The 26,342-nt window shown below is 41.3% G+C and overlaps 2 protein-coding genes across 3 annotated transcripts; one reads left to right on the forward strand and one right to left on the reverse strand.

The window, feature by feature from the left end:
• The first annotated feature begins 11 nt into the window (after nucleotides 1–11).
• tnni3k (TNNI3 interacting kinase) lies at nucleotides 12–11,760 on the forward strand. Of its 2 annotated transcripts, XM_041041136.1 has the most exons (25): nucleotides 12–137; nucleotides 406–514; nucleotides 691–776; nucleotides 1,093–1,190; nucleotides 1,465–1,575; nucleotides 1,678–1,776; nucleotides 1,887–2,025; nucleotides 2,155–2,299; nucleotides 2,400–2,504; nucleotides 2,620–2,714; nucleotides 2,835–2,984; nucleotides 3,058–3,141; nucleotides 3,231–3,287; nucleotides 4,333–4,425; nucleotides 4,519–4,576; nucleotides 4,666–4,860; nucleotides 5,749–5,853; nucleotides 5,945–5,997; nucleotides 6,695–6,747; nucleotides 7,304–7,436; nucleotides 8,140–8,249; nucleotides 9,484–9,543; nucleotides 9,653–9,822; nucleotides 10,846–10,925; nucleotides 11,432–11,760. In XM_041041136.1, the coding sequence occupies exons 1-25, from the start codon at nucleotides 98–100 to the stop codon at nucleotides 11,512–11,514; spliced, it is 2,511 nt and encodes an 836-aa protein (XP_040897070.1). In that variant the 5' UTR covers nucleotides 12–97; the 3' UTR covers nucleotides 11,515–11,760. The 2 variants fall into 2 exon arrangements, with proteins under 2 accessions (XP_040897070.1, XP_040897071.1); XM_041041137.1 differs by lacking the exons at nucleotides 3,058–3,141; nucleotides 3,231–3,287.
• Nucleotides 11,761–12,827: 1,067 nt separating this feature from the next.
• erich3 (glutamate-rich 3) lies at nucleotides 12,828–25,685 on the reverse strand. The gene is made up of 15 exons (XM_041040377.1): nucleotides 25,666–25,685; nucleotides 24,062–24,155; nucleotides 23,022–23,147; nucleotides 22,814–22,885; nucleotides 22,454–22,582; nucleotides 21,026–21,184; nucleotides 20,483–20,683; nucleotides 19,597–19,777; nucleotides 19,300–19,486; nucleotides 18,670–18,902; nucleotides 18,424–18,567; nucleotides 17,774–18,194; nucleotides 17,182–17,243; nucleotides 16,378–16,512; nucleotides 12,828–16,294 (listed from the first exon to the last, which is right to left on the reverse strand). The coding sequence occupies exons 1-15, from the start codon at nucleotides 25,683–25,685 to the stop codon at nucleotides 12,828–12,830; spliced, it is 5,631 nt and encodes a 1,876-aa protein (XP_040896311.1).
• Between the last annotated feature and the right edge of the window lie 657 nt (nucleotides 25,686–26,342).

Genomic DNA, 26,342 nt, shown 5'->3' on the forward strand with positions numbered 1-26,342 from the left:
CCCTTTATCTGGACCTGTGCAATTGTGACAGACTGAGAGATTGTGTTACTGCTTTACTGTAGTTCATCAAACTGCACAGCACATTTTACATTTTGTAATGGGAAATTACAAATCAAGACCATCTCAGACGTGTACAGGTAACGGCTTGGTGTCTTTGTCTTTGTGACTGTGTGTGTATGTTTTATTTACTCAGGACTCAGCAACAAATGTTGAGCCTACAAGTGTGAGTTTTACTTTTTGCTAACATGATACACTTGAATGTGACTGACACTGACACTTAGAAATGCTTTTACATATTCATATGTGACGTATATAGTAGGTAAATTGTGGATATTTATGCTTTTAGGTAGTAATAAGCAAAGGAAGTTATATTATTAAATTCTTATCATGTTTGACCTTGTGAAGACGAGTGGAAGAAGAAGGTGGGCGAGTCGTACTCTGTGATCATCGAGAAGTTGGAAGACGACCTCAAGCTCAAAGACAGTGAGCTTGTGGAGCTCAAACTTGCTTTCAGGTGACAAAAACATTTTCTGTTTTTAAAACTGCGGCTCAGTCTGTGTTAGCTGTTGCATAAACATTTAATTTAACAAATAGTGCCTTTCATGTCTGCGTCCTGCTTGGTTTGCTTACTTTTCCATGTCGTTCTTCAGTTGCCGCAAACAGGTCATGTTGATTTTTCTGTTGGTTCAGCTCTGATGAGGCTTTTCAGAAGGTGAACTTGAGCTACCGAACAGAAAAGGGGCTGTCGCTGCTGCATCTCTGCTGTGTATGTGGAGGTATGCATGACTACTAGAGTCTATTAATAACCCCTCAACAAAATGTGACCGCAGAGGGAAGGATTACTACAGACTCACTGGCTTTATTGTCTGAAGATGACCTCTTGTTGTTGTTTACCACATAAAAGTAAACAGTAGATTTGAAATAAACTGCATATAAATGTTGAATATAGGCAGTTATACCTCATAATACAATTACAACAACAGCTTCCCTATGGTTCCAGCAATCCAGACAATCCTGACCTTGTTTAGTCATTCACGGTAAACCTCATCTTCTGTTGAATGATGTATTTTTCCATTACACGTTCGTGACCAGGGAACAAGGCCCATATTCGCACCCTGATGCTTAAAGGCCTGCGTCCTTCCAGACTGTCCAGGAATGGATTCACTGCCCTCCACCTGGCGGCATACAAGGTGAGGATTTCAGATCTCAAAATATGTTTCTAATTCCAGTCTGTGCCTTTCTATTGCTTTTGTCTTTTGTCTTGTGATAAAGAGCTTTCTATATTTTACCACTTGGTGGAGTGCAAGTACTGTCAAAGCCAGTGTGGTCAGCTGCATGTCTGAGTTGCTTAATTGTGTTTACCTTTCACTACAATCATGGCTGTGATGATTAAGTTTAAGTTAGTCTTGGATATTAAAGCCCCATGGCCCGCGGGTGTATTCACGTTTTGTTTCAATACCACAGGACAGTGCTGAGCTGGTGACTGCCCTTCTTCATGGAGGGTCAGATGTGCAGCAGGTGGGATGCGGTGCCCTCACTGCCCTGCACGTCGCTACATTGGCTGGGCACCATGAGGTGAGAGCTGAACCTGGACTTTTTTCTTTTCATTGTGCCTGACAAAAGTTATCAGCTTTTCATTGCTTTTGTTCACTGATGATTTGCTATTTCCCCGATCAGGCAGCAGATATTCTCCTACAGCACGGGGCTTACGTGAATGTCCAGGACGCGGTGTTTTTTACCCCACTGCACATTGCTTGCTACAACGGCCATGAGCAGGTAAATTCCTCCTTTAAACCACATCTGTATTCGTAGTTGATATGATGATAAAAATACACCTGATGGTCCAAAACTCATCTACTCACTACGTGTCCCTCTTTGCCTCTCAGTTGGCAAAGCTGCTGCTGAAGTTTGGGGCCGATGTAAATGCGAGTGGCGAGGTGGGTGACCGGCCGCTGCACCTGGCTGCAGCCAAGGGTTTCCTCAGCATCATCAAACTGCTGATGGCGGAAGGGAGCAAAGCTAACGGTGAGACCTGAGCATCCGAGAATGCTCTCCCAAATCTAGTCAAGATTCACTTGAGCCAGTGGCCTGTAAATTATTTCATTTGGAGATGAATGTGGGAACTTTCTTTAACTTTTCTGCTGCCCTTTACAGTTAACGCTCAGGACAACGAAGATCACGTTCCTCTCCACTTCTGCGCTCGTTTCGGTCACCATGAGATTGTGCGTTTCCTTCTGCAGAGCAACTTTGATGTACAGCCTCACTCTGTCAACATCTATGGGGACACACCATTACACTTGTAAATAGTTTATAGTGTTTGTAACTGTCTGTAAGTTTTTTGTAGATTATATGGAGTGGACGTGAAGTGTTGTATTGTGCTGCATGTTGTGTTTTATCAGAGCCTGCTATAATGGCAAATTTGCGGCCGTGAAGGAGATTATACAACTTTCTGGAACAGAAAGTCTTTCAAAGGAGAACATATTCAGTGAGACAGTACTTCACAGGTATTGTGTGGCTTTCTGTCTTTATTTATATTCTGCAAAACAGAGACAAATTATATGTATATACACATGATGTCTGTTAGGAAGGTGATAATAAGTACATATCCTGTCTTTACAGTGCATGCACCTATGGTAAAGACCTGGAGATGATCAAGTTCTTGTTGAGTCAGAATGCTATGAGCATCAACCACCAGGGCAGAGATGGACACACAGGTGAACCTTCACATCCTTCAAAACTACCATAATGCCTTTGTTTATCCGTGCAACTAAGTTGGGTTCAGAAGCTGCTGTGAGTTTCATTATTACTGTGTGTGTATAATGTGACACGTTTAGCTCTGCACAGTGCCTGTTTCCATGGCCACATCCGTCTGGTGCAGCTCTTGCTGGACAGTGGGGCAGATATGAACCTGGTTGCCTGCGACCCAAGCAGGTCCAGTGGGGAGAAGGACGAGCAGACCTGCCTGATGTGGGCTTATGAAAAAGGTTTGTTTCGATGATGATGAGCTCAGATGTCTAACAAATATCAGTATTACCATTCTGTCTTTGGGTTTTCCAGGCCATGATGCCATTGTCACTTTACTGAAACACTACAAGCGTCCAGATGACTCCCCCTGCAATGAGTACTCTCAGCCAGGAGGGGGTGAGTCACCCCCTCTAAAAGTTATTATCTGGAATCCAATCACACAAGTCCTCCCATTAATCTGCCTGATTTCGTCGCCTCTCTTCCAGATGGGTCCTACGTTTCTGTCCCATCTCCTCTGGGAAAGATCAAAAGCATGACTAAAGGTAGCGAGATGGAGCGAAGCACAGCAGATTTGTTTTTCCCCCACACTTCACATCACTGTCAGCTGACATGACAGCACACACACTGTTGCCAAGGGAAAGGTCTTAGCTGCAGATGATAACACTTGGCTGATATTCTTACCAGCAAAATAGCAGGTTTTGTGAACTATATAAAGCCTCTAAACATCAAAGGTTAAACATAAGGGTTAAAACTATCATAATTGGCCTAAAGACAGCATTAAATAAAAAGAAGGATCTGTCTACTTTAAAGCATCAACTGCTGAGCTATTAGCTTAAAAGGACATTTAACCCAATATATATTTGTCCATATTTCCCACCACTGTTTTATATTTCATACCATGATCATTATATAAGTATTATCTGACCTAATGTCATGGTGTGGGGCAAAGACTTGGACCCAAATGCAAAAAACCCCAAAGACAGGCAGAATGGGAGAACTAAAAGTCTTTTAACAAAACAAAAATCACTGGAAGAGTCCAGGGCAGGGGAACAAAGCTCAAACAACCAAAAATCATCCGCATGGGAGAAAAAAATACTAAAGAACAAAACTAAACAAAAATACAATAGTCCTTAATTGAAACAAAAGAAACCGAGGTAAGTCCATGAGGGGGAAAACACAAGACAAAGGAACATGAACAAACATAGGGACTTGACGTGGTGAAGACTTGAGCATGGACACAGACATGGACACAGACGAACCAACCAGAACACAGGCAAACAAAGAGACTTAAATACACAAGGCAATGGGCAACAGGTGAAACCAATTAGGGCGGGGCAGACAATCACAAATGGAGGGAAACGAGACAAAGACAGACATGAGTTTAAAATAAAACAGGAACTATAAACAAAACTTAACAAACTAAACAAGACTCTGAAAATGTCCACAAAAGCGTTCTAAACATAACAACAAAGGGTTCAGAAAAAAGCCCCCTTAGGGGCTAGTCACAACACCTAAGCCTTTGCCATGCTTATAAAAATAACACCATTATTAGTTAATTCTGCATTGAACTTTACTCTTTCTTTTCAGAGAAAGCAGAAGTTCTCCTGCTCAGGGCGAGCCTCCCATCTCATTTCCACCTTCAGCTGTCTGAGCTGGAGTTTAATGAAATTATTGGATCAGGTAACTCTGTTCACACCTTTTATGTTTTCAGTTTAATGAATGTGCTTCCAGATCCGACAATATTATTAATAATCATGTCTGTTTAACACTCAGGCTCCTTTGGAAGAGTCTACCGAGGCAAATGCCGAAACAAAATTGTGGCCATAAAACGGTACTCGTCCACTTGTAACACGCAGTTAAAGATGCCATTTTGCATCCCTCTCCTGTTGGAACAGACTCAGTCTTCGCTCTCCTCTGTAGCTATCGAGCCAACACGTACTGCTCCAAGTCAGACGTGGACATGTTCTGCAGAGAGGTCTCCATCCTCTGTCGCCTCAATCACCCCTGTATCATCCATTTTGTGGGGGCGTGTCTGGACGACCCCAGCCAGTTTGCCATCGTCACCCAGTACGTCTCCGGCGGCTCGCTGTTCTCCCTGCTGCACGAGCAGAAGAGGTGAGGGAGTGTGCATAAAACACAATATATTACAATGTGAATAAAATATATAGTCCTCATCAAGCCCCCTCAGACACACACAGGCTAATAAACCTGAGAACTTCCCTGCCATGTAACCTTCCTCTCTTCACACACATTAGTATTATGCATTGGAATTAGCATTTTGATAATCAGCTGATCATTTAAGTGATTTATAGAGCCCAGACATTTGGTTTTAAACTGCGTTCATAAGATAAAAACGAGCAGCTAAAAACATCACCTTGGGCTGTGGGAAATTTTTTATTTTTTTCTAATATTTTATTGAGTCAGTGATTAGCTGAAAAAAAAATGCACAACTTGAACAGTGATGTAAAGAATGGTTTCAGTCATCTTCATTGTATGTACATGTAATTTAGGGTTGTTGCTGCCTGAAAGCAGATAAATCAACTCTGTTGTAATTTTTGACAGTGCAGTCTAGTCTTGATATATTTAATTTTTCTGCAAAGAAAGTTACAAAAACAAAGTTGAAGTTTTAGCAAGTCCCGTGCAGTGAACACCGGAGTTCATTTGATGTTACTCTTGGTCCCTCACACGACTAAATCCTGATGCTGAGATCTAAAAAGAGCTCAAACTACCCTGAGGAGTTACTCTGTGTCTTCCAGGCACAGGTTTGCACATCACAGCTCACTGTTTCAGGCCTGATTATCCTCCTTGGAAGCGTCCCCCCACCAATCTGTCCCTCTCAGCCGGGATCATCATTGATCCTGATGAAGTGTTCCGCTAACTGTGTGGCCAGGTGCTGTCTTTATAGACTGTCCTATTGATCCATGTAAAGTGCCGTGTGTGATTGGCAGGGGCCATTGATTTGGCGCTAAGTGGCTGCTGCTTTAATGATGTGTCAATGGACAGGCTTATCGACCTGCAGTCCAAGCTCATCATTGCCATCGACGTGGCCAAGGGCATGGAGTACCTACACAACCTCACCCAACCTATCATCCACAGGGACCTCAACAGGTGGGTGCCACACTAATAACATGTGTTTGGGGTGGTATTGTCAGTCTGAAATAACTGTTGTCATTGCAAATAATACATGTGTTCCTTCCAGTCACAATATTCTGCTATATGAGGACGGACATGCTGTGGTGGCTGATTTTGGAGGTAAGGCCAGGAGACTTATTGTAGTTAGATAAAAGCTGCCTTTTTGTTTTCACATCAGCACTGAATGACGTGACTCCTGCTCATGTGACAGGAGCAGCATTTGTCTGAATGAAAGGATGGCCATCTCTGGTTCCACTGTTTAATACATCCTTCTTTAGAAGCTCTCTAACTTCTTTCTGTCTGCTGGTGGTAAAATATTTTTTAAGTGAGACTTAAACATTTATATAGCATCGCTTCAAGGTAGCTTTAAAGTCATGGGCAAATGTTTGTTCATTTCTTTGTGGTACGAAAGTGTTAATATTTTAATCTAATAGGGCTATATTGTGATGAAAATAATTTTTATTATCCCAATAACTAATTTGATTTCCTATATTAACAGATGCATTTCCCATGTGTCATCAACAAAAGTAGAATCGAACTGTTTAACATAAAATATTTTTGGAGCTGATATTGTAATATACTTTGAAAAGTGACTATAGTGAAATGTAAAACCTTTGCTTATCGGCCATTCCTGTGCTCTTTAGTGTAGCTGGCGTCTGTGTTTCTGTTGGTTTCCCTTCTGTTAGTTCTATGTTATTCTGGCAGTCAAGAGTGTTTATTCTCAGGCTCTGCTAATAAAAGTACAGCTAACAACATAACTGCCAATGGATGTGCTTTTTTTGTATTTATCATTGTATGTCCTTCCCTTCATCTGCAGAATCCAGATTTCTACAATCTGTGGATGAGGACAACATGACTAAGCAGCCAGGGGTCAGTACTGTTTTTTGTTTTACTTGGCACACAAAAAGCATTTTGGAATGAGTTTGCTCTTCCTCTTTGTCCAAATTCTCTCACACCATCTGCAGCATCCATGGAAGAACAGGGCACTTTGGAAAATAAAAAGTGTATGCTGTTTTTGCTGGAGCTCAAGCTAAAGCTTTTGCTGGCACCTGCCATCAATTACCAACCAGCTTAAAAAAAAACTGCCTCCATGCAGATTCTGTCTCAAAGAGCTGACTCATCACTACACAGAGTGCTTGGCCTGCAGTTTGGTGTTAAGTGTGTTCCATCTCTTGGGAGCTGCCTGTTGTGAGCGACTACTTGCCCTTGCAGGGACGCAGTGTTTATGTCAGTAATTGGGCTTCATTTTGTGTGTGTGTGTGCATGTGTGTGTTTGTGATGGCCTGCCTTAATATCTTGAAATTAAATCTCACAATGTTATTCTTTCTCAAACCCAATCTGCAAAACAAAATTATTTCCATGGTAATACAGATTTCACTTAAAATTAGTGTCTAACTGCCTTTACTGTGTATGTGTGTTTGTGCAGAACCTGCGTTGGATGGCTCCAGAGGTGTTCACCCAGTGCACTCGCTACTCAGTGAAGGCGGACATGTTCAGCTATGCTCTCTGTCTGTGGGAGCTGCTTACTGGAGAAATTCCCTTTGCCCACTTGAAACCTGGTAATTTTTTTTGCACTAGCTGACGGGGGAACACCACAAGCGACCTCTGACACAATAGGGCTTTTTCACTGAAGTCATTCCCCTGCAAAAACACATTGTCATAACCCTCCAACTGAAACCCAGGATGCAGAGAATTCAGTGAATACATCACATTGAGGATGAGTGCCCCTCATTTGGATATTTCTGTCATGACTGTACAAGGCTCCACAACCAAGCTTTGCTTTGGGCTAAATGCTAGCGTCAGCATGTTAGAGGACAATTTCAGGAAACACCAAAGTTACCACAATTTGTCCAGCAGGGGTCAGTGTGTGTGCCAGATTTCAAGGCAATGCATCCAATAGTTGTTGAGGCATTTTACTCAGAACCACAAATGTCAACATCTTGGTGGCACCTAAGAGGAAACGCCAGAAAAGTCAGTAGGATAACAACCGCTGTAGACCATGGATGTCTGGGCAAAATTGGCAATGAATGTCATAGTTGTTGAGATATTTGAGTCTGAACCAAAATGGCTGACCAACCGACTTACAGGCCGACTACGTCAGTATGTCCTAGAACTAGCATGGCTACAAAGTAATGAGAAAATGTATCAGAAATCCATACAAAACAACACAAGAACAAACTAAAGACAGATACAGAACAAAAAGTCTGTCAGACAACATTAGATCGTTTTAAAACTAAATTTAAATTGTTCTGCCGCCCTCAGCTGCTGCAGCAGCAGACATGGCCTACCATCACATCCGGCCTCCTGTTGGCTACTCCATCCCCAAACCCATCTCTGCTCTTCTGATGAGAGGCTGGAACGCGTGCCCAGAGGTAAACAACCTGATTTCACCTCTTGATCCTTCATTATCGGGAACAGTCACCCCAAGAATAACTTGTTCTTCACTTACAGTATACAGACACTACACTTAATACATAATGAAGTTTACATCCACAGTGTGCTACACTCCAGTCTATGCAAACTCTAAAATAATCTCACCTTCTTTGTCATTAGCTATCTAAACATACTGAAGCTGTGAGAGGCAAATGATGCTGAGTCAGCGACTCCTGCAAATGTGCCGCAGTAACGAAGGGGACCAGTGTATCCCCTCGTGATACATTAACGCATGGCTGTTCCTATTTAGGAAAACACGATGATCCTCCCTCAGCGCTGCGATGTTCACAATTAGCCAGGCATGTTTTTTCTCGGCCCCATTTCTCTCTCTGTGGTCCATGTCCTTCCTGTTTGCCAGTTTAACAACCCGTTGCCAACGAGTCAGTGGACATGTCTCCCTCGGCGATCACCTCTTCCCAGTGCCACCTCATGTTTTTTTGTTTTTTTTGTAAACAAGAGTGTGTTGGTAATAGGCCTTCACAATGTTGCGCACACATGTGCACACAATTCTCTTGACGCCTCACCTGTACAGTACACCAGCTACCATGGGGTTTAGGAACAGGACATGCTGTTTACAGGATTCGTGCAGAAGAATGTGTTAGTAAAACCCTGAGAGACTTTGACTGAACACTGCAGTGTAAGCAGATTTTACACAGTTGCTTTCAGATGAACACTTTTTCTGTGGCAACCATGTTATTTGAAACTTTCAAGACTAGAAAAATGCTGTGAAGTGTTTTTTTTTTCTATAGAGCAGAGATTACTTGATTACTTTCAAACACCAGGAACAGTAAAAGCATTGAGAGGGCTTTAAAGGATTGTTGCATTATTATGTTTTCATTTTTACAGTGTTTTCTTCATGTTTTCTTGTTTTTTTTGTCTTTATTGAAACATGAAAACAGAATGCAGACAGATGTTGGCCACAGTCTGAGGATGTGATGTATAATTGAACAGCTCTGGTGTGGCAGTGTTTGTTCTTTTACAGTGAGGGAAGAGATCTAAGGACTGCTTTTGAAGCAGAGTTCACCTTTGCTTCATGTGTGGGCGGACTATAATAAGCAGAATATACAGGCCAGTGTTAGAGAGAATACACCTGTGTGTGCGTGTGTGTTTTAGTTTACACCTGCTTCCATTTGATTGTTCAAAAAAAATTATGGTTTGATTTTTCTGCCTCAGGACAGGCCTGAATTCTCTGAAGTGGTCTCCAACCTGGAGGAATGCTTGTGTAATGTAGAGGTAAATAATAGCACACATATTCTTAAATGTCAGCCCATGTCCAATTAAATTATCTCAGTCATGCCTATATTTCTGCTGCTGTGTGTGTGTGTCTGTGTTACTGTCATAGCTGATGTCTCCAGCCTCCAGTAACAGTAGTGGCTCCCTGTCGCCTTCCTCCTCCTCCGACTGTCTGCTCGGGCGAGGAGGACCTGGCCGGAGCCATGTGGCCGCCCTTCGTTCTCGCTTTGAGCTCGAGTACGCTCTCAACACTCGAGCTTACGCCTTCTGGACTCAGAGGTAAGAGAACTGAAGCATGTCCTCAGACAGGTAAAGGTTAATAGGGTGAGAATAATTTACTGCACAATGCCAACACTCACATATGCAAAATGACAAATACATAGAGATACCAACAGCAGCAGCAGTCGTGTATATATGGTTAATTATCTTTGCAGTTACCATTTAGATAAGCCTTAAAATAGCTTCAGAAAGTAGCTGAAAAGGGTTTAACTTAATTTTGTTGTTAACCAGGGGAAATTCAGTTAAATGTTTTTGGATTTAGCTAACTGGAATTCCACAGACATCATGTCTGGGCTTGTAGAAACGACCCGCTCTAAACAACTGTTTAATGCCAGCAACATGTAGACCAGTTAAGATACTAACTGCAACAGTGAGGAGTGGAGTTGCCCAGATACCGAACAGGAAACAAAGGAAAGCTAATGCAATAAAACATGCATGGCATTCTGACCGAGGAGGAAGGCCTATAGGAGACGCCTAGCTTCGAGCCTCTGTGGTGTGTGTGTGTGTGTGTGCGTGTGAGAAGAGCTGGAGCCTGGTTACCATCACTATGAACTCAGTAACAGGAGGTGGGGTTATTGTGATGTGGCACTGGCTTTGTCAGTCATTTCCTGGCGCTCTGTCAAAGGTTAAACAAGGCCTTTCCTGGTACTTGTCTTCCAAAAAAAGTGCTAAGTCAACCACATATAGATCAACTCCCACAAGTCTGAAATACATTATTCCAATGTCATTAGATAAATTTAACTGATCACCAGAAAAAAAAAAAAAATTGTTTTCCTTTTATTAAGAGATGTGCAGGTTTTGTCTGTGGCCTCCCCTTCAAACTTGTCATCAATTTTGTAAGGCTACAGCACTCCTGCAGAGAAAGTAAGAGCAGCCTGGTACTAGGTCAGACATTAGATATTGAATTTCCCCTCATCTCATCTGTCTTTCGCCATGTAAACAAAGCAGTATATATTTCCGGACGAGTGCTGCTTTGTAGTAGAGTAATGAGTCGGGGTTGTTTTTACTTCTTTTGATTTTCAGTGAGCGACGGCGAGCATCTGGAGGCCTCTCACTCGAGGAACTGAGGAGGAATATGCAGTTCTCTCCCATCGATCGCAATGGTTTGTGTGCCGAATACATGCACTACACTGTACAGTGACAGTAATGGTTTTTGGAAGTAAAGCTGTTGCAGTTGATCGCATCAGTGCTGAGGATGGGATCTATTCAGATTCAGAGATGAAGGTAGTTCTCCAGTTCTCAAACTGTCTTCAATTTGCTTTTGAAGACTTTGTCCATTATTTTTATGTTTTATTGTTTATTTTATTCTACCAATCCTACACTTCATTTTAGTGTTTTTTATCTAATTGTTCTTATTGTACTTTTTTTTATATAATACTTTTTCATTTTTAAACCTTTCTCCAAAACAGAGTTCTGCTCTTATGTAATACATAGTCAAACAAGTGTTTTTAGTGGTTTCTGGATGACAGTGGAGCTCTGTGGAGCAATGAGACACATCAGACACATCATTAAATTGTTAGTTTGGGTGTTTTCATGGGATTTGTTTTTCACAAATTCACCATAAATGGTGATTCAGAGTGTCACTGTTGCTGTCAACCTGTTTTTTCAGGGTACGTGTCCGATCCCATGAGCACCATGAGATTCTGCTCTTCCTTCAGCAGCAGCAGCGGCAGCTTCGAGGACAGTAACTAACGAGAACACCCGGTGCTCTTTACTATGACCTTATTCATTCACACATTCATCTTTATTTTTGAGCATTTATTTGAAGTAAAACTGTATAGATGGAAGGAGTAGCAGCTATTACTGACTAAAGTATTTGGCTGTAACATACTGTGTAACGACAGCTTGTTTGTTATATTGTTATATTAGTTTTATTTGATACAGGAAACTTTTTTAAATATTTTGTTGAAGCTTTTAGATCTTGCAAATAATTTTGTTTTTGTGTCAATAGTTTGCATAAAACTGAAATACAATCTCTAAAAACTGCTGAACACATGCAGTGATGTCCACTTTCAGTTTCGTTTTTGAAGGGGGGGGGCAGAAGGTCACTCACCATCTCACTTCTCACTTTTATTTCTTGAATGGCCAAATCACACAAGCGATCAGTCACCGGCAGATCTCAAATGAAAAGGTGAAGCCTCACAAACACACACTAGCCATAAAAATCAGGTGATAAATGCAGTGCAAATAAACTTTTTAAGAATAGTTGTTTTGAAAAAGAGGTAGTATTAGCAGCAATAATGACACAATTATTTAACTAATTATCAATCTAACAATGAGGACTGAATTAACCGTGTTAACTTAGCGAAGCATCCCTGTTGTTCTGCTGCATTTGTCATCTAAATAAAATGTAATGTAAAACCACTGACTAACACTGTCGTTAACACAGAACATAGAGCAATTAAAAGATCTCTGATCAGAGCTGAGGGACGGTAAAAATCGTGCTTGTGCCCGGTCACTTGAAATATAAAGTGTACTTGGGGCTAACTAAACTGTGGGAGTCCAACAACTATGAATTATTCAGTCATTTGTGAGCGTGAGTGGAGGAGTATCTGTTTACAGGTAATAGGTGATCGCAGCTGTACTTTGATACCTCACAAAAACTATGCCTCTTTGTCACCAACAATAGGAAGAGATGGTCCATTGTAAACATTTTATGCAGCAGTCAAAACTCATTACGGAGCTTCTTCTTTTTGGTGATTGAAGGATGAAGACGATTTAAGAAGTCATTGTAATGTAAACACAGGAACCACAAGACACTTGAGGGCTTCTGTGAGCACTAAAATTTCGATTCACTGATCATTAATCGACACATAAAACCTAATTTCCTGAACACTACAAATATTTGGTGCCATCTGATTGTCTAAAAGCTTTCAAAAGCACTTTCTCTTCTATCTCTAGAAGTTTTTAAAAATAATTTATGAACTTAAATAACTGAATTGTGTTCAGATATACTCTCTCAAAGTGTCACTGTACCTTAGTGCCAGTATCTGAGGTGCACAGCTCTAATGTCCACTCTCTGTCCTCGCAGCAGCCAGCACAGGATATGAACTGCGACCAAACAGCGTCTCATCCACTGAGAAAGTGCTGAGTCTGTCTTTACTGAGAGTGTGTTTGATGTCTTGGATCAGCTGCATGTCTCTTCTCTCTCTGTTGACGCTCCCATCAGATGGTTTGGGTTGGATCTCACCGTTGTGGGACTCGTCTTGGCTTCCATCATCAGACTTGGATGTTGTAAAATCAGTTATTTCTGTAACTTCTCGACTTCGTTCATCTGTTTTCCACCACGTTTCTCCGGTGTCTTTCAGTCCATCGGGACTCGCCGAGTGCTCACGATGCTCTTCTGTTTTGGACGGAGGTAAGAGATCTTTTATCTCCTCGGGTTCTATTTGTTTTTCATTCAAGTCTGGATCATTATCTGTCGTTTCCTCTTCGTTTTTGTTCTCTGTGAGACTCTCAGGTTTGCCACTGGCAACAGAATGATGAGTACCTACAATGCTTTCCACTTCAGTTTGGGAAATATAATTTTGTGCCTGCGTTGGTCCATCTTGAACCTTGTCTTCTTCTAGAGATCCCCTGCTTCCTTTTCTTTGCTCATTTATAGACTCTTCATCATTTTCTTCAGTCTCTGTTTTTGGTATTAAGTCCTTCACCTCAGCCCCCTCCTCCTCCTGGAGCGTATCTTTGGCAGGGTCAATCTTATAAGGTTCCCCATCTTCGAAGAGTTCGCTCTCGAGATCTGACTCTACAGCTTCCACTTTGGTTTTTTCCCTAGCATCATTTTCATCTTGTTGCATTTGCTCTTTTTCTTCATTTTCAGACGTCTTCACCATCTTAAGTGGACTCTCTGATCTCGGCAGCTCTGTAGGCTTTGTCGCCTCTTGAGTGGAGATGTATCCTTGAGTGTGTGAAGTCTCTTCCTTCAAGTCCTCTAAAGGTTCAACAAACTTCTCAAAGTACTTTGACGTTTGATGCATGGTTACCCAGTTCGTGACCAGATCTGTGTTGTCTTCTCCTGTCAGGGCCTCTGGAGTTCCTTTACCTATTGCGATGCTCTCTTCTTTGTTATCGGCCTCATTGTTTTGTGCCCGAGGTTTGAGCAGCACACTTGCTCCTTCCTCCGAGGCCTTGCTCGCCTCCTCCGTGTCTGCTCCGTTTTCTCCGTCTGCAGCGGAGAGGTCGACGGCAGCAGCACTTTCATCAGAGCGTAGGAGTTTGTCAGACGTTGCAGTGGACTCATCTAATTTGTGAGATGTACCATCTAAACCGATACCTGTGGGTGTTGAAGATTTTGCCTGACCCACCAAAGAAGCAGTTATCACCTCATTGACATTATTACCGTTATTTTTGGTTGAGTCTGAATCTCTGTTTTCCTTAACGATTTTATCAGATTTGTTTTCATTTTCATCTTGCGTTGTCTCCTCATTGTCCTCTCTGTCTGTATTTAGGTCATCTGCTTTAGATTCTTCTTTTGTCTCTGTCCCAACTGTCTCTCGTTCTGGATCATTCTGAGCAGATTCGTCTTGTTTTTCCTCACAGTCATCCACTTCCTTAGCCTCACTTTCTACCATGTCTGTGTCAGGAGCCTGACCCATATTGTCATGTCCAGACTCCACAGTCACTTCTTTTACCTCTGTACTTTCATCTTCAGTTGGTTCGTCCTCTGTTTTTCTTTCATCTTCAACGTGCTCTGCTGGTTTCACGTCATTTTTGTCCTCAGCTGAAGCTTCTGCCTCATCTTCGTGAGTTTTGCTCTCTGTTGCAGTATTAATCTCCCCGTTTTCAGCATCAATTTCTCCCTTTTTGCTGTTGGCACTTGCTCCTTCAGCTTCTTTCTTACCATCTTCAGACTCCATCACGTTGTTCAGCATCTCTTCAGTCTCTTCAGTCCCATCTGCTGCTTCACCACCAACCATGTCCTTTGGCTCAACAGTGTTTTCATTAGATATTTTCACATCATCTGCATTTTTTTCAGGTTCTTCAGTAATGTCAGATATTTCTTCTCCCTCTCCAGCCTTACAGGTTATGATTTTTTTCTCTTCTGATTCTTCAGCATCTTTATTCTCCTCAGATTCACTTTGTTCAGCTTTGTTCAGTTCGTTGTCATCTCTCTCTCCTTGTTCTGCTTCGTTACCCTTTTCTTCATCGGCATCGGTCTTTGCCTCGTTTATTTCTTCACCTTCATTAGTTTTATCAGTTATGGCTGCCTTTGTTTCAGATTCTTCCTCATCATTTTTATTCTCAACGCATTCACTATCGTCGTCTTTTTTTGTCTTTTCTGATTCGTCAGCTCTCTCTTCATTCGCAACTTTATCTTCCTCGTCAAGGGTTTTCTCAGCTGGTTCTTCATTTGTCTGTCCTTCAGTGTTTGAGTCGGTTTTAGAATCCTCTACAATGTTTCCCTCACTCTCTATCCTTTCTTCTGTCTTACTTTCATCGTTTGCCTCTTCTGTTTTATCTGTTTCATTCTTTTCTGTTTCCACAGTATTTTCACCTTCGGGTGTTTCATCTGGGTTTGTTTGTTTTTCTTCCTCCTTTCTTTGCTCTTCAGATTTCTCCTTTTCAACCTCATTACTTATTTCCACAGACTTTTCTGTTTGCTCTTCTCCCAACCTTTCCTGTTGATTGTCGTCCTTACTGGCATCTGCTTCTGAAAATTCCTCTACTTCCTCCTCTTTATTATCATCTTTACTGCTCTCATCCATTGCATTGTCCTCACTTACATCTGCTGTTTTTTCCACCGTGGTGTCTCCGCTCCCCCCCAGCATGCTGTTTGAATTCTCTGCTGTGACTGATGCTTTACTTCTGTCCTTGCTGTCTCCCTGCTGCCTCTCCTCTGTGTCGGTTACAGGTGCCTCTTCACAGCTGAGGGCCTCTCGCTCCTCTGAGGGCTCTGCTTTCATCTCCATTGTCTCGCTCGCTGTCATCGCCTCCGCCTCTGCATTATCTGACATTGCTGTCTCATCAGTCTTTTTATTCGGGTCTGATACTGATGATTCATCCCCCTCCCTGCTTTTTGCCCCTTGCCCTGTCTCGTCAGGCTGTGTGCCAGCCTCCTCTGCTTCTGCACTTTTCTCCTCATTTTCTTCATCTCTTTGTGCAGCGTCGGCATCAGTGGGCTTAGCTGCTGCATCTTCCTGAGGTTCTGAAGTTTTGCTTTCTTCCATCGTCTCCTCCAACGCAGGATGTATAGCTGCACCTGTGTCCTCTGACTTATCCTCTTCTGCCGCTGCTTCTTCTGATGCAGGCTTTTCATCATCTTCATCTATTTTCTCCGTCTCCTCTTTAGTGCTATCGCTGTTCTCATGAGGCTCTTTTTCAGTTTCATCCTCCCGTTCTTTTGGCTCAGATGTCTCTTCCTGCTCCTCAGTCACCTCAGCTTCACCAACACCAGCACTTTCCTCGCATTTCACCTCTTCTACAAGTGTCGGTTGCTGCTCTGTAAATGTCACTGATTTCTCTGGAACTACATCTGTAAAAGCAATAGAGAGGTTGTTAAGAAAAACGGATGTATTTTCTTGCAAAATCATTTTAATGAAATTGAAAATCTCGTACCATTGTTGTTCTGTTTGTGGCCCTTTTCTGTGGCCTCCTCCTCCTCCTCAGTGCTGGTGTCACTCAGTTCGGGCTCAGAGCTGCAATGCGACTCCTTCAGTATGGCCTCTGCCAGCTTCTCCTGCACAGATTTAGCTTAGAAGAGAAAAGACAAGAGACATAGCACATGCCGTGATATGAGCTCACATGTTCCACAGGAACAGGATGAACTTTTGTAAGCGACTCATGGTGACGCATGATGTCCAAATGTTGAAAAGGATAAGGAAGTATTTGGTACAATACAAATGAAATGAGAGAACTGAGCCAATGAAGAAACAGAGAGCCATGAATAAAAAAAAAAAAACATTTCTTTAATATTTCCAAGTCCAAACATAAAACAAAAACACAACATGCAAAATGATACTTAAGCGAAAAAACTGACTCAGTACACAACACAACAAATGAAACACAATGCAAACTTTATGTAGTTTTAGGATATGAATTTGAAACATAATAAAGAAATTAAAAGAAATAAAGAAAGTCACTTAACTTTGGCAATAAATGTTTTGTGTGATCCCAGGATCACAGTTTGAATGTGGAAATAACTTTGGCCGTGGATGTTTGCCTGATACATTTTCTAAACATGTGTAAGTTAAATATTTACAGGCAATAAGAAAAGGAAAGAAGGAAGCTGCTTGTATTTGTTTGGGTACAACCTATACATGAATATTCAGTAGCTCTTCACAGCTGCATATTTTGTGCTTTTTGTGTGTGTATAGTATGCAAATACATGTATTTTTACATCAGTGGCAGCTCCCTTCTCACTTTCTGATTGCAGTTTTACCCCCTGGGGGCCTTTCCTGTTGTTTTCTGAGCTATATTTTGAACTGTTTATTTCACAGATTTTTTTTTAAATTTTAACCCAAACTATATAGTGCAGCAGTAAACTGCATAAAAAAAAACAATCACAGGGTAAAACAAGGCTTTTCTCTAAACCTAAAAATATTGTGAAACACCATCAAAATATGGTTAAATGTGAGAATTTCTTATTAATATCCAAACAACTCAAAACTCATGTTGAATAAAGTTGATCTTTGACAGTAAAAAGTGGGTCTGACAGAAAATCATCACACACACACACACACACACACGAGAAATAAGAAAAAAATGACAGAAGTGATTTTTCCACTATTAAAATATATGAACATCATAATACTACAGTTTAAATATCACAAACTATCATACTGTGACAGTGATTATTTAGTTGCAGGGCTCTGTTACTGTATACCTTAGATTATGTTCAAACTTATACACAGCTGCCCCTTACTCTGACTCACATAAAATAGTCTTGACTACAGCCCTGGTTGTGATAATAGTGGAAAAACCTCCATAAAAGATGGACTGATCCATTCCTCACTCAGGTGAAAGCTCCACAGCTTCATCTGTTGGTTTATACTCACCCCTCTCCTGTTCTTGTTCCTCTTCCTGTTTGCCCTCATCTACTGTTGCCTCAGCCTCTTTGCCTCCTGAGGTGTCGTCACTCTGTTTATTTTCCTTCCCTGAAGGGATGCTGGTGTCTGAAATGTCGATCTCCGTGCTGTCCCCCGCACTGTCCTGTAAATCTGAGTCTTTAGCTGCAGCAGACTTGGCCTCGGTGGCAGCTGGTTCTTCTGGATTTGGTTCGTCTTTTTGGTCAGATGGGGCGACGGCTTCCTCTCGATCAACCTCTTCGGGTTGCTCTGCTTTCTCGTCCTCTCTGGAGTCATTTGTGGCTTCAGCATCACTTGCCTCCTGGTCACTGCCTGAACAGCTGGAGCCTGAACGAGACTTTGTGTCTTCTGTGCAAGAGAAATAGAGCATTTAAAAATCAAACAGAGGTTTAGGTTAGGTTTGATAGATTAGCAGATATGAGTGAATGCCTTCAAGTGCACACATCATTCTATTTTTCTGTATCAAAAACAGGCTTCAAATGAACAAAATATTTGTGGTGTAATGGCTCCTTACTCACAGTTATTTTCCTCTCATGCATTACTTGAAAACTGTGTTCGAACAAGAAGGTTCACCTACCATCTTTCTCGTCGTCATCTTCAGTCTCAGAGGCGTCTCTCTCTTTAACCAGAGTCTCAGTTTCAATGGCTGGACATGGGGATTTCTTTTCTTTTGCCTCATCCACAGGGCCCTCATCGTCTGCTTCAAAGTCTTCTTCATAATCTGAGGGTAAAGACACCCAATATTTATTAAGATAAAGTCTGTTACTTTTGTACTGATTAATGCAGTCATGTTGTATGTACTCAGATATTTAGGTCATTATACCATCTCTGACTTTGTCCTCCTCAGCTACTCTTTCTTCTTTGACTTGAGTCTCCATGTCCTGTTGCTGACTCATGTCACAGTCTGAACGGGAGGCAGTTTCTTCTTCTGCCCTTTCTGCTTCCATTTCGGCAGCATCCTTTGGGCTGGTGACCAACTCCTCTCTTCCTCCATCCTCTTTGACTCTCTTTGGTGGAGGTGTGGGCTTTTTGTCCAACCCCATCGCTATGATGCACCTGAAAAATGTCCATAAATTATTGAAAAGCTCAGTTTAGGAGAATAATTTGTCATTTTTGAAGACATTCTTATTTGCAGCAGAAACAAAGCTGTCAACACATACACTGACATACAATCATCAAGTTAATGTGTGTTGTTTCATCCACTACAACTGACCCCTTTCCCATACATATAATCATTTGAGCCACTGTTATTATGAAATATGCTGCTAACGGTCTCCTGGCTGTGGCTTCAGACTGAACCGACAGGAAAGTTAATAACCATTTTCCCCAAAATATCAAACTAAACTGGCAACATTTCTGACTCTTGTTGTCATTTCAGTATAACGGTTGTGTTATAATGGACAGTTCCTTTCCTTTGTTAGAGACACAGTGTGTCTTTAAAAGGTGACCTTACTTGTAGCAGGGTGAGGCCCCCTCTACACTGGAGAAGCCAAAGTGTCCGTGTCTGCCGCCAAGTCTGGAGCCTTTCCTGTGTTTGAACTCGCAGCAGGAGCTCAGCCGCTCCACCTGCAGCCCGTTCAGGAAGAAGGTCAAGCTGAAGGGGAAGCCTCTGTGTCGCCTTGAAATTAACTGGAAAGTCTCTGAGGGAAAGATCGAGGGTGCAGATGAAAGCAATCTATTAAATCTGTGACTTTGTCGTTGCATGGTCTATCTAAATGTACACATCCACTCATATCCAACAAACACTCACCTCCCTCACGGAGCTTGCCTTTGTACACACACAGGTTCTCTCCTCCACAGTGCTGCTGAAACACTTTGACCTCGTCCCTCATGTCGGTCAGGTCATGGGAGAGATGCACCGTTTTGCCAAAGTACACCATGTTCACACACACTCTGCTCTGGTGCATAGAGCTCCTCAGCATGGGGGGGTCCTAGACAGAAAAAGAAAAAAAATGCAGGTTGGGTTCAGTTTAATATCAATTTAATCCAGTTCAGGAAATGATTTTAACTTCCTAAGACCAAATTTGACATTGCTGATTTGCACAGGTGGATTGTATGTAGGTCATGATGAAATTTACTGTACCTTTATCGTGATAAATGCAATGAAAATTATTCGAATAATTCTTAATTCTTATAATATATCAACACATTATATTTTCTTTTTTTAAGTTATCTCCCCACTGACATTTTGTCCTGATTAATTATAGTATGACCACTTAAAATGGCCCCAGTTTCCAGCTGTGTGAATACTTGGCATAGTGAATGTAGGTCAGTAAGTGATACTTAATTTGTTTAATTGATTTTATTGTCCCCCTTTGATGTAACCTCTGAGTTAAATGTACAAATCTACTGTATTTACCAATAATCTGTTATATCAGATGACACCATAGAAAATGCTTAGAAGCTTCTATTTGCTTCTGTATTTGCATTTTGGCAAAACTTGTCCATGGTTCTCCAAGTTTAGACATACAGGTTCATCAAGGACACACAAACATATACAATATAACCTCCTCCTTCTGGGTGAAAATCTGTGCATCTCCTTTCCTAATTAATCCAAAGAAGCTGAAGCTTTTAAGTTTGTTGCGGAAAGTTTTGTTGCCAGGGAAAACATAGAGAGAGATCAAGACCTCATTGACGTCAGCTCCACTGGAGGCAGTGGTAGGGCGCAGTCTGCGACCTCGAAGCGTGCCGCTGGGAGTGACCTTTACCCCCCTCTCTTTCCTCTTTGTGGCTGGAGGCACTGGAGTGACAAAATTGTTGATGACTGGGAGGCAGTAGGGCGAGATGCCACAGGAGGCCTCCGTTGTGGTGAAACGTCTCCGGGACTCCTTGTCCATCTGGTAAGGAAGTTAATGAAGTCACATTTGTGAATAGACTTGAATATGTTACTTTTAGTGAATACAACAGTTTGTTGGAGAGGCATTTGTCCCCTCAGAGCTGAGGGGTGACTGTGCAAAACTCTGGATTTATGACGTGGAAAAATGAAAATGTTAACTTATATTCACACTGCCAAGAACCTTTCTATATCTCTAAAAGGTTCCCAAACAGAATAACCAAAAGTATATTTTGAAAAGAAAATATTGTTCTTAATCAGAATGTTCTGAAACATAACTGTCCTGCACACCCTGTAAACAAGCAGGTGGGTGAATGAATTAATGTCTTATGCATTACGGCCTCACAGTGCAGTTGAACGGCTGGTCGTTCTCGTTGGTGGACTCGAGGAGCCTGTAAGGTGAGCTGCGTCTGACTGAAGCTGTGGTGCTGTTACTGTGGATTGGCTTCAGACGCACCGGCCTCTGCATCTTCCCTGGAGCCGTGTTGGGTCGAGACGATCCCGGCTACACAACACACGTAAAACACACGCAATCAGCGTTCTGCTAATTACAAACACTGTTTATGTATCACTGTGGAGACCTCTATGTCAGCACTTTGATTTGTACATTTGTGGTCAACTGCTTTTTGCCCAACATGTATGCACGCTACAATTAAATGTTATACTCAGTATGGGGATCATTAAAGTGTCACCCTACCTTTATGAATAGACCTATAAATTAATGATAAATGACACAACAGATGTGTGCAAAATGCACATCAGTTATCTTCCCAGGAGCCGCGTCTCAAACAAGGCTCAACCTGCAGCAGTGTGAGATGTTTGCAGGCTTAAGAAGACAGAGATTTCACAGGGTAAACACAGAGATCACATCCAGGATTACTGGCTCTATTTATTCTGGCACCAAGGTCTGTGACTTTTTATGCTTCAGAGATAACATGAATGTAATTGCAGTACTTCACTTGAAACACTTGTCTGCGCACAGAGCAAACAGCAGCTGAAACAACTCTTCAGTCTGAAGTGTCAGTGTCAACATAGCAACTGTGAACAGATAATGGTTTACATAACAGACAGACCTTGATCACCTGCCTTGGATTTAGACACCACCTGACTAAACCAGATCTTTTTTTTTTTTTTTTTTGGCCAGTGAAGTGAAATTGTGGGTGTCTGGCTGCAGATCAAACTCTTATCAGGACTGGAGCCAGCAGCCAGTTAGCTTAGCTTAGCATGGAGACCTAGAAACAGGGGCAAACAGCTAGCCTGGCTCTGTCTTATCAAGAAAGTGAATAAGCATATTTTCCCAAAATGTTGAACTATTCCTTTAATTAAAAACCAACATTGTAAATAGAAACCTAATATCTCACACATCTAGTGTCGGATTAGTTGAATGGATGATGATGAATTTTCACAGGGTTTTTTCAGGTAATAAAAATTATTTTACTTACTACAAAATGTAAATGAAACCTCACATTTTTTTCTTGTAGAACACAAGTCTGATTGACCAATCCACATGCCTTACACTGATTGGCCTAATAAAACGCTTTTTAATTAAAGGTCAAAATTTTTAACTCAGACTCAACATCCCCTTCTGATTTATAAACATTACTTTGGTTAGAATGATGATAACTCTGTGATTAAAGGTCAAGTTAAAGGAAACAAGGAATTTGGATCTGCAGATTTAGATGGAACTTGAACTTTGGCAAACCGTATGCCTGCATCATTCACAGGCAACGTCTACTCAATCCACTGGTGCACCAAGGCAGACGTTTTGACTCACAGACTCCGAGGATTCGGAGTGCTCCCCCTCTGGCCCAGAGTGCTGTTTTCGGATGCCCCTTGCACCCGTGGGAGGGCGTGGAGACAGGATGCGGATGATGTCTTCTTCATATCTTCTAGAGCGCTCCACCTTCCAAACAAGACTGTTTATTATTACCCTAAAAATAGATGACTCATACAGATCGGATCCTCTGTATCCTTAGGGACACCAAGGACTATTTTTTTAAAAGATTAACAATTTGCAAATGAACTCTTACTAACATATGCTGACGTCATGAACTGGTTTTGTGCCACATCATTTATCTTGTCATTAGTTTATAAAATCGGGCAGCAAAGCTGTGTTTTAATGCAAATGATGTACCTTGATCTTATGCACTCTTTCCCTCCTTGCAAACTCCTCCAGTTTCCTTTTGATCTCTATTTGATGGAGACGCTGAATGGGAGGGACACAGAACAAATTATCATCATTTATTATGCGAGGATAAGCACAGATTAGCCGACAGTGTTTTGTTTTTGTTTTTTGTTTTTTTTTTACTGTTTTTGTTCCTGGTATATCGTGTTCACCGCACCTCCATCTCCAGAACCTTGTGGAAAATGGCCTGGGCCAAGCATTCACGAACATGTCTCTGGTGGGCTCTCTGGATCAGCTTGTGTCTGTACTCTTTGTCTGGAACAATGCGCCCACTCCTGGTGATCTAATAACAACAATAGTCTCAGCAGTGTTCAATTAATATGGGTTTTTGAGGACTGATAGCAATGTTTTCAAACTGAGGTCACCAACAGCTGATACTTTGTGCAGGACTGTAGCATAGTGCCAGATAAGTTGAATTTCCTTGTGGCCTTTACACAATGTTTTATGCAGCTGTGCCCAGGAAAAAAATCTTTCATGATAATGATAGCAACTGCCTAATAGTGAATATTAAAGATCATTATTATGATTATTACTATTATTACTTTGCAGACTGTGATATTAGCAACTAAACAAAACTTTCCTCACTCTGTGCTCTGGGTCTCTGTAAAGCGCTTTGACACAATTTTGATTGTGGAAGGCGCTATATAAATAAAACTGAATTGAATTTTGGGTGATTATTATTATATAGGCCATAAAATGAGTAATGCTGTTGGCAAAAGTTTGACAAAGTGAGCGGATAGTATTTTTCTTTTTTTTCTTTCCTGTTTTTGTTCTTTTAAAAATGTTCTCAATATCCTGTAAGCTAATATCAGTATTCACCCAGTGCTTTGGAAATACTCGACCAATATAAAAAGAGTTAAGTGTACCTCATCAACCTAGATGAAAAGAAAAATGCTGGTGCTCACTTCTCTTTATAGTTAACTTTTTAACTTTGTAAGGTGTTTGTCAGCTGTTTCAAATCCCACACACAAGTACTAAATTCATTTAATATAATTTAATTGAATTCATTTTTTTTTTTAAACAATCACATTTTAAATTATTTAGTCTTGAAAAATCAGCCTTCAGAACCCACCATGTGTCATTTGTCTGTAACTGTAGAGGGAAAATTCCTCTTTTTCTGACTAATACTAAAAAAATACTGAGAACATGACCATGGCATCCTAAAAGATCATTATCAGCATCACTGTTTTCACTTACCAGTCCTGCTCTCTGTAAATGTCTCCTGATCCGAGTGTTGCTGAAGTATCCAGCCAGATGTTTGTCTGTCAGACTGTTGTAGGCTGAAATAAGTCTGCAGAAACACGACCAATTAAAAACACAGAAGCACTAAATTAATCAAAGTCAAACAAATTTCATCACTACACAAGGCCACAGTTCACGAAGGACATCCAGACTTTAAGCTCTGTCTTCCAAGAGTAAACTTCTTGATTACACCTAACAGAAAACCAGAATCCTAATCAAATGGTTTAGTGGGGCACAACACCATGTTTGTTTATTGGCAGTTGTTTCTTGTCCTCATTAACGAGACATCAGGTCTTCTACAGCCCGGCCTGTCTGAAAGGAGCGTTTTTTTTTCCAACACAGATTTGATTTCCTCCAGCATTTGTGTACAAGACAACAGGATCTTACAACCATAGGCTCTGTTACCAGTGTCTGATTACGCTCAGGAATTAGAGGAGATGGCACACTTAACCCTGTCTGCCTCCGCTTTGTGTACCTGGCTAATTTGTCTCTGGTGCTCTTCAGCTTTGTCTGCAGATTTCTCTGTAGATCATGAGTATGGTGGTTAAACTATCACAGATCATTTTAGAAACGACTTTCTCTGAGCCAGTGACACTTGTGCTAATGTGTCAAACAAGTAAATACAAAAAGACTCTAAGAACTTGCTTTGTTTCTGCTCCTTCTTCTTCTTTTCTTATCACATCTTGTTAAGTGTTTTTTGTGTTTATAGCTAAGCACTTTGTTTTTTAAAACATACCGGTATGTAAAATTTTAAATGAGTCTTTAGCAGGCCTATTAGTACGCCAGCCATTTGTTTTACGATTAAATTAATACCAGGGTTTCTTAGTCATTAAAAAAGAACAATTATGCCAGGATAAAAAAAAAGTCTGACCTGGAGGCCAGCAGATATGTAAATAAAAAACTGGAATACTGGGGGGGAAAAAAACAGCAATTATTTGGCATATGGGCTATACCACTGGTGAACTCAAAATATTAATATAGGTTGAGTAAATAGTCGTGAAGTAGCATCAGACAGAAATACTCAAGTAAAGTAAAACTTACTTAAGTGCAGTATTTAGAGTTAATGTAGTTAATGTACCAAGCTACATACCACCACTGTTAACAGAGAAAGTTTGTGTTGTTGATTATGATATACACACCTGTTGTTATCACTCTCTATCTTCGTTTCCTGTTTTCTTTTCGGGTCGTGTTCGGAGTCATTTGTTAAAGCCCTTTGCTTTCTAAAATCCTTTTTTAGTGGAGCCATTAGCGCAGCTGCCCAAAAGTAGCACTGGTAGCCTAGCTACCTGGTTGACTGGCTTAACATTAGCATAGTTTTGAATCAATTAAGAGTAGTACATTTTGCCTCTGTAGTAACTATACTGCTCGGCTTTCAGGGCTTAAATATAAGAACCAAGATTAAGAGAAACAAAAAAGAAGAACATTACTCTCGCTTGCATGTACAAATACTGAAGGTCTACGGACCGAAAACACCAAACAGCCATGTCGTCTAACACAGTTTGATTAAACCCCCATACCCGCTCTACTCCTGCATTGAAAAAAAAATTAACTGCACCTACCCTGGGTTGAGGTGACTCATGGTTTCCAGCTGGCACTCTCTTTTAAACCCCCCCCAACCCAATATATATATTTGGTCGGTCTGCTCTGCAGGGAAGACGACAAGGCCAGTGCAAAGTCAAATGAGCCTGAGGAGTAGTTGTGAAGTGCAGCAGGACATGTTGAGCTGAGCTGAGCCGGACTGAGGCTCCACTTCTCCCACAGCGGAACTGATGACACTCGCCGGTTGCCATGGGAGATCACGTGACGATGCTGCCAATGAGGCTGGTTTCCACTTACAGAGACAACCAGCAACATGTACACCTGGACAGTACAGGCACGCACGCACGCACGCACACACGCACACGCACGCACACACACACACGCACACACTCTGCAGTGCATGTTTTTCAAACTTCTTTTTTTCTGTTTGTCACATTTTATCTTTTATCTCATCAGTTTTCAGATCTTTTACTTGTGTAAAAGTAGAAATACCACAATGCAAACATACACAAGAAAAACTGCATTCACACTATTACTTAAGTAAAAGAACAAATGTATCAACAGAATGTAAGTACAGATACTTGTAGTGCTGAAAAATGCTCCCTGTGACTAATGTATATTATATTACATTATCTGATTATTATAATGGTTGATTTAATGTCTGAGCAGCATTTTACTGTTGTAGCTGGTCAAAGTG

This window comes from Toxotes jaculatrix, chromosome 6 (assembly GCF_017976425.1).
Source record: "Toxotes jaculatrix isolate fToxJac2 chromosome 6, fToxJac2.pri, whole genome shotgun sequence".
Classification (NCBI taxonomy): domain Eukaryota; kingdom Metazoa; phylum Chordata; class Actinopteri; family Toxotidae; genus Toxotes; species Toxotes jaculatrix.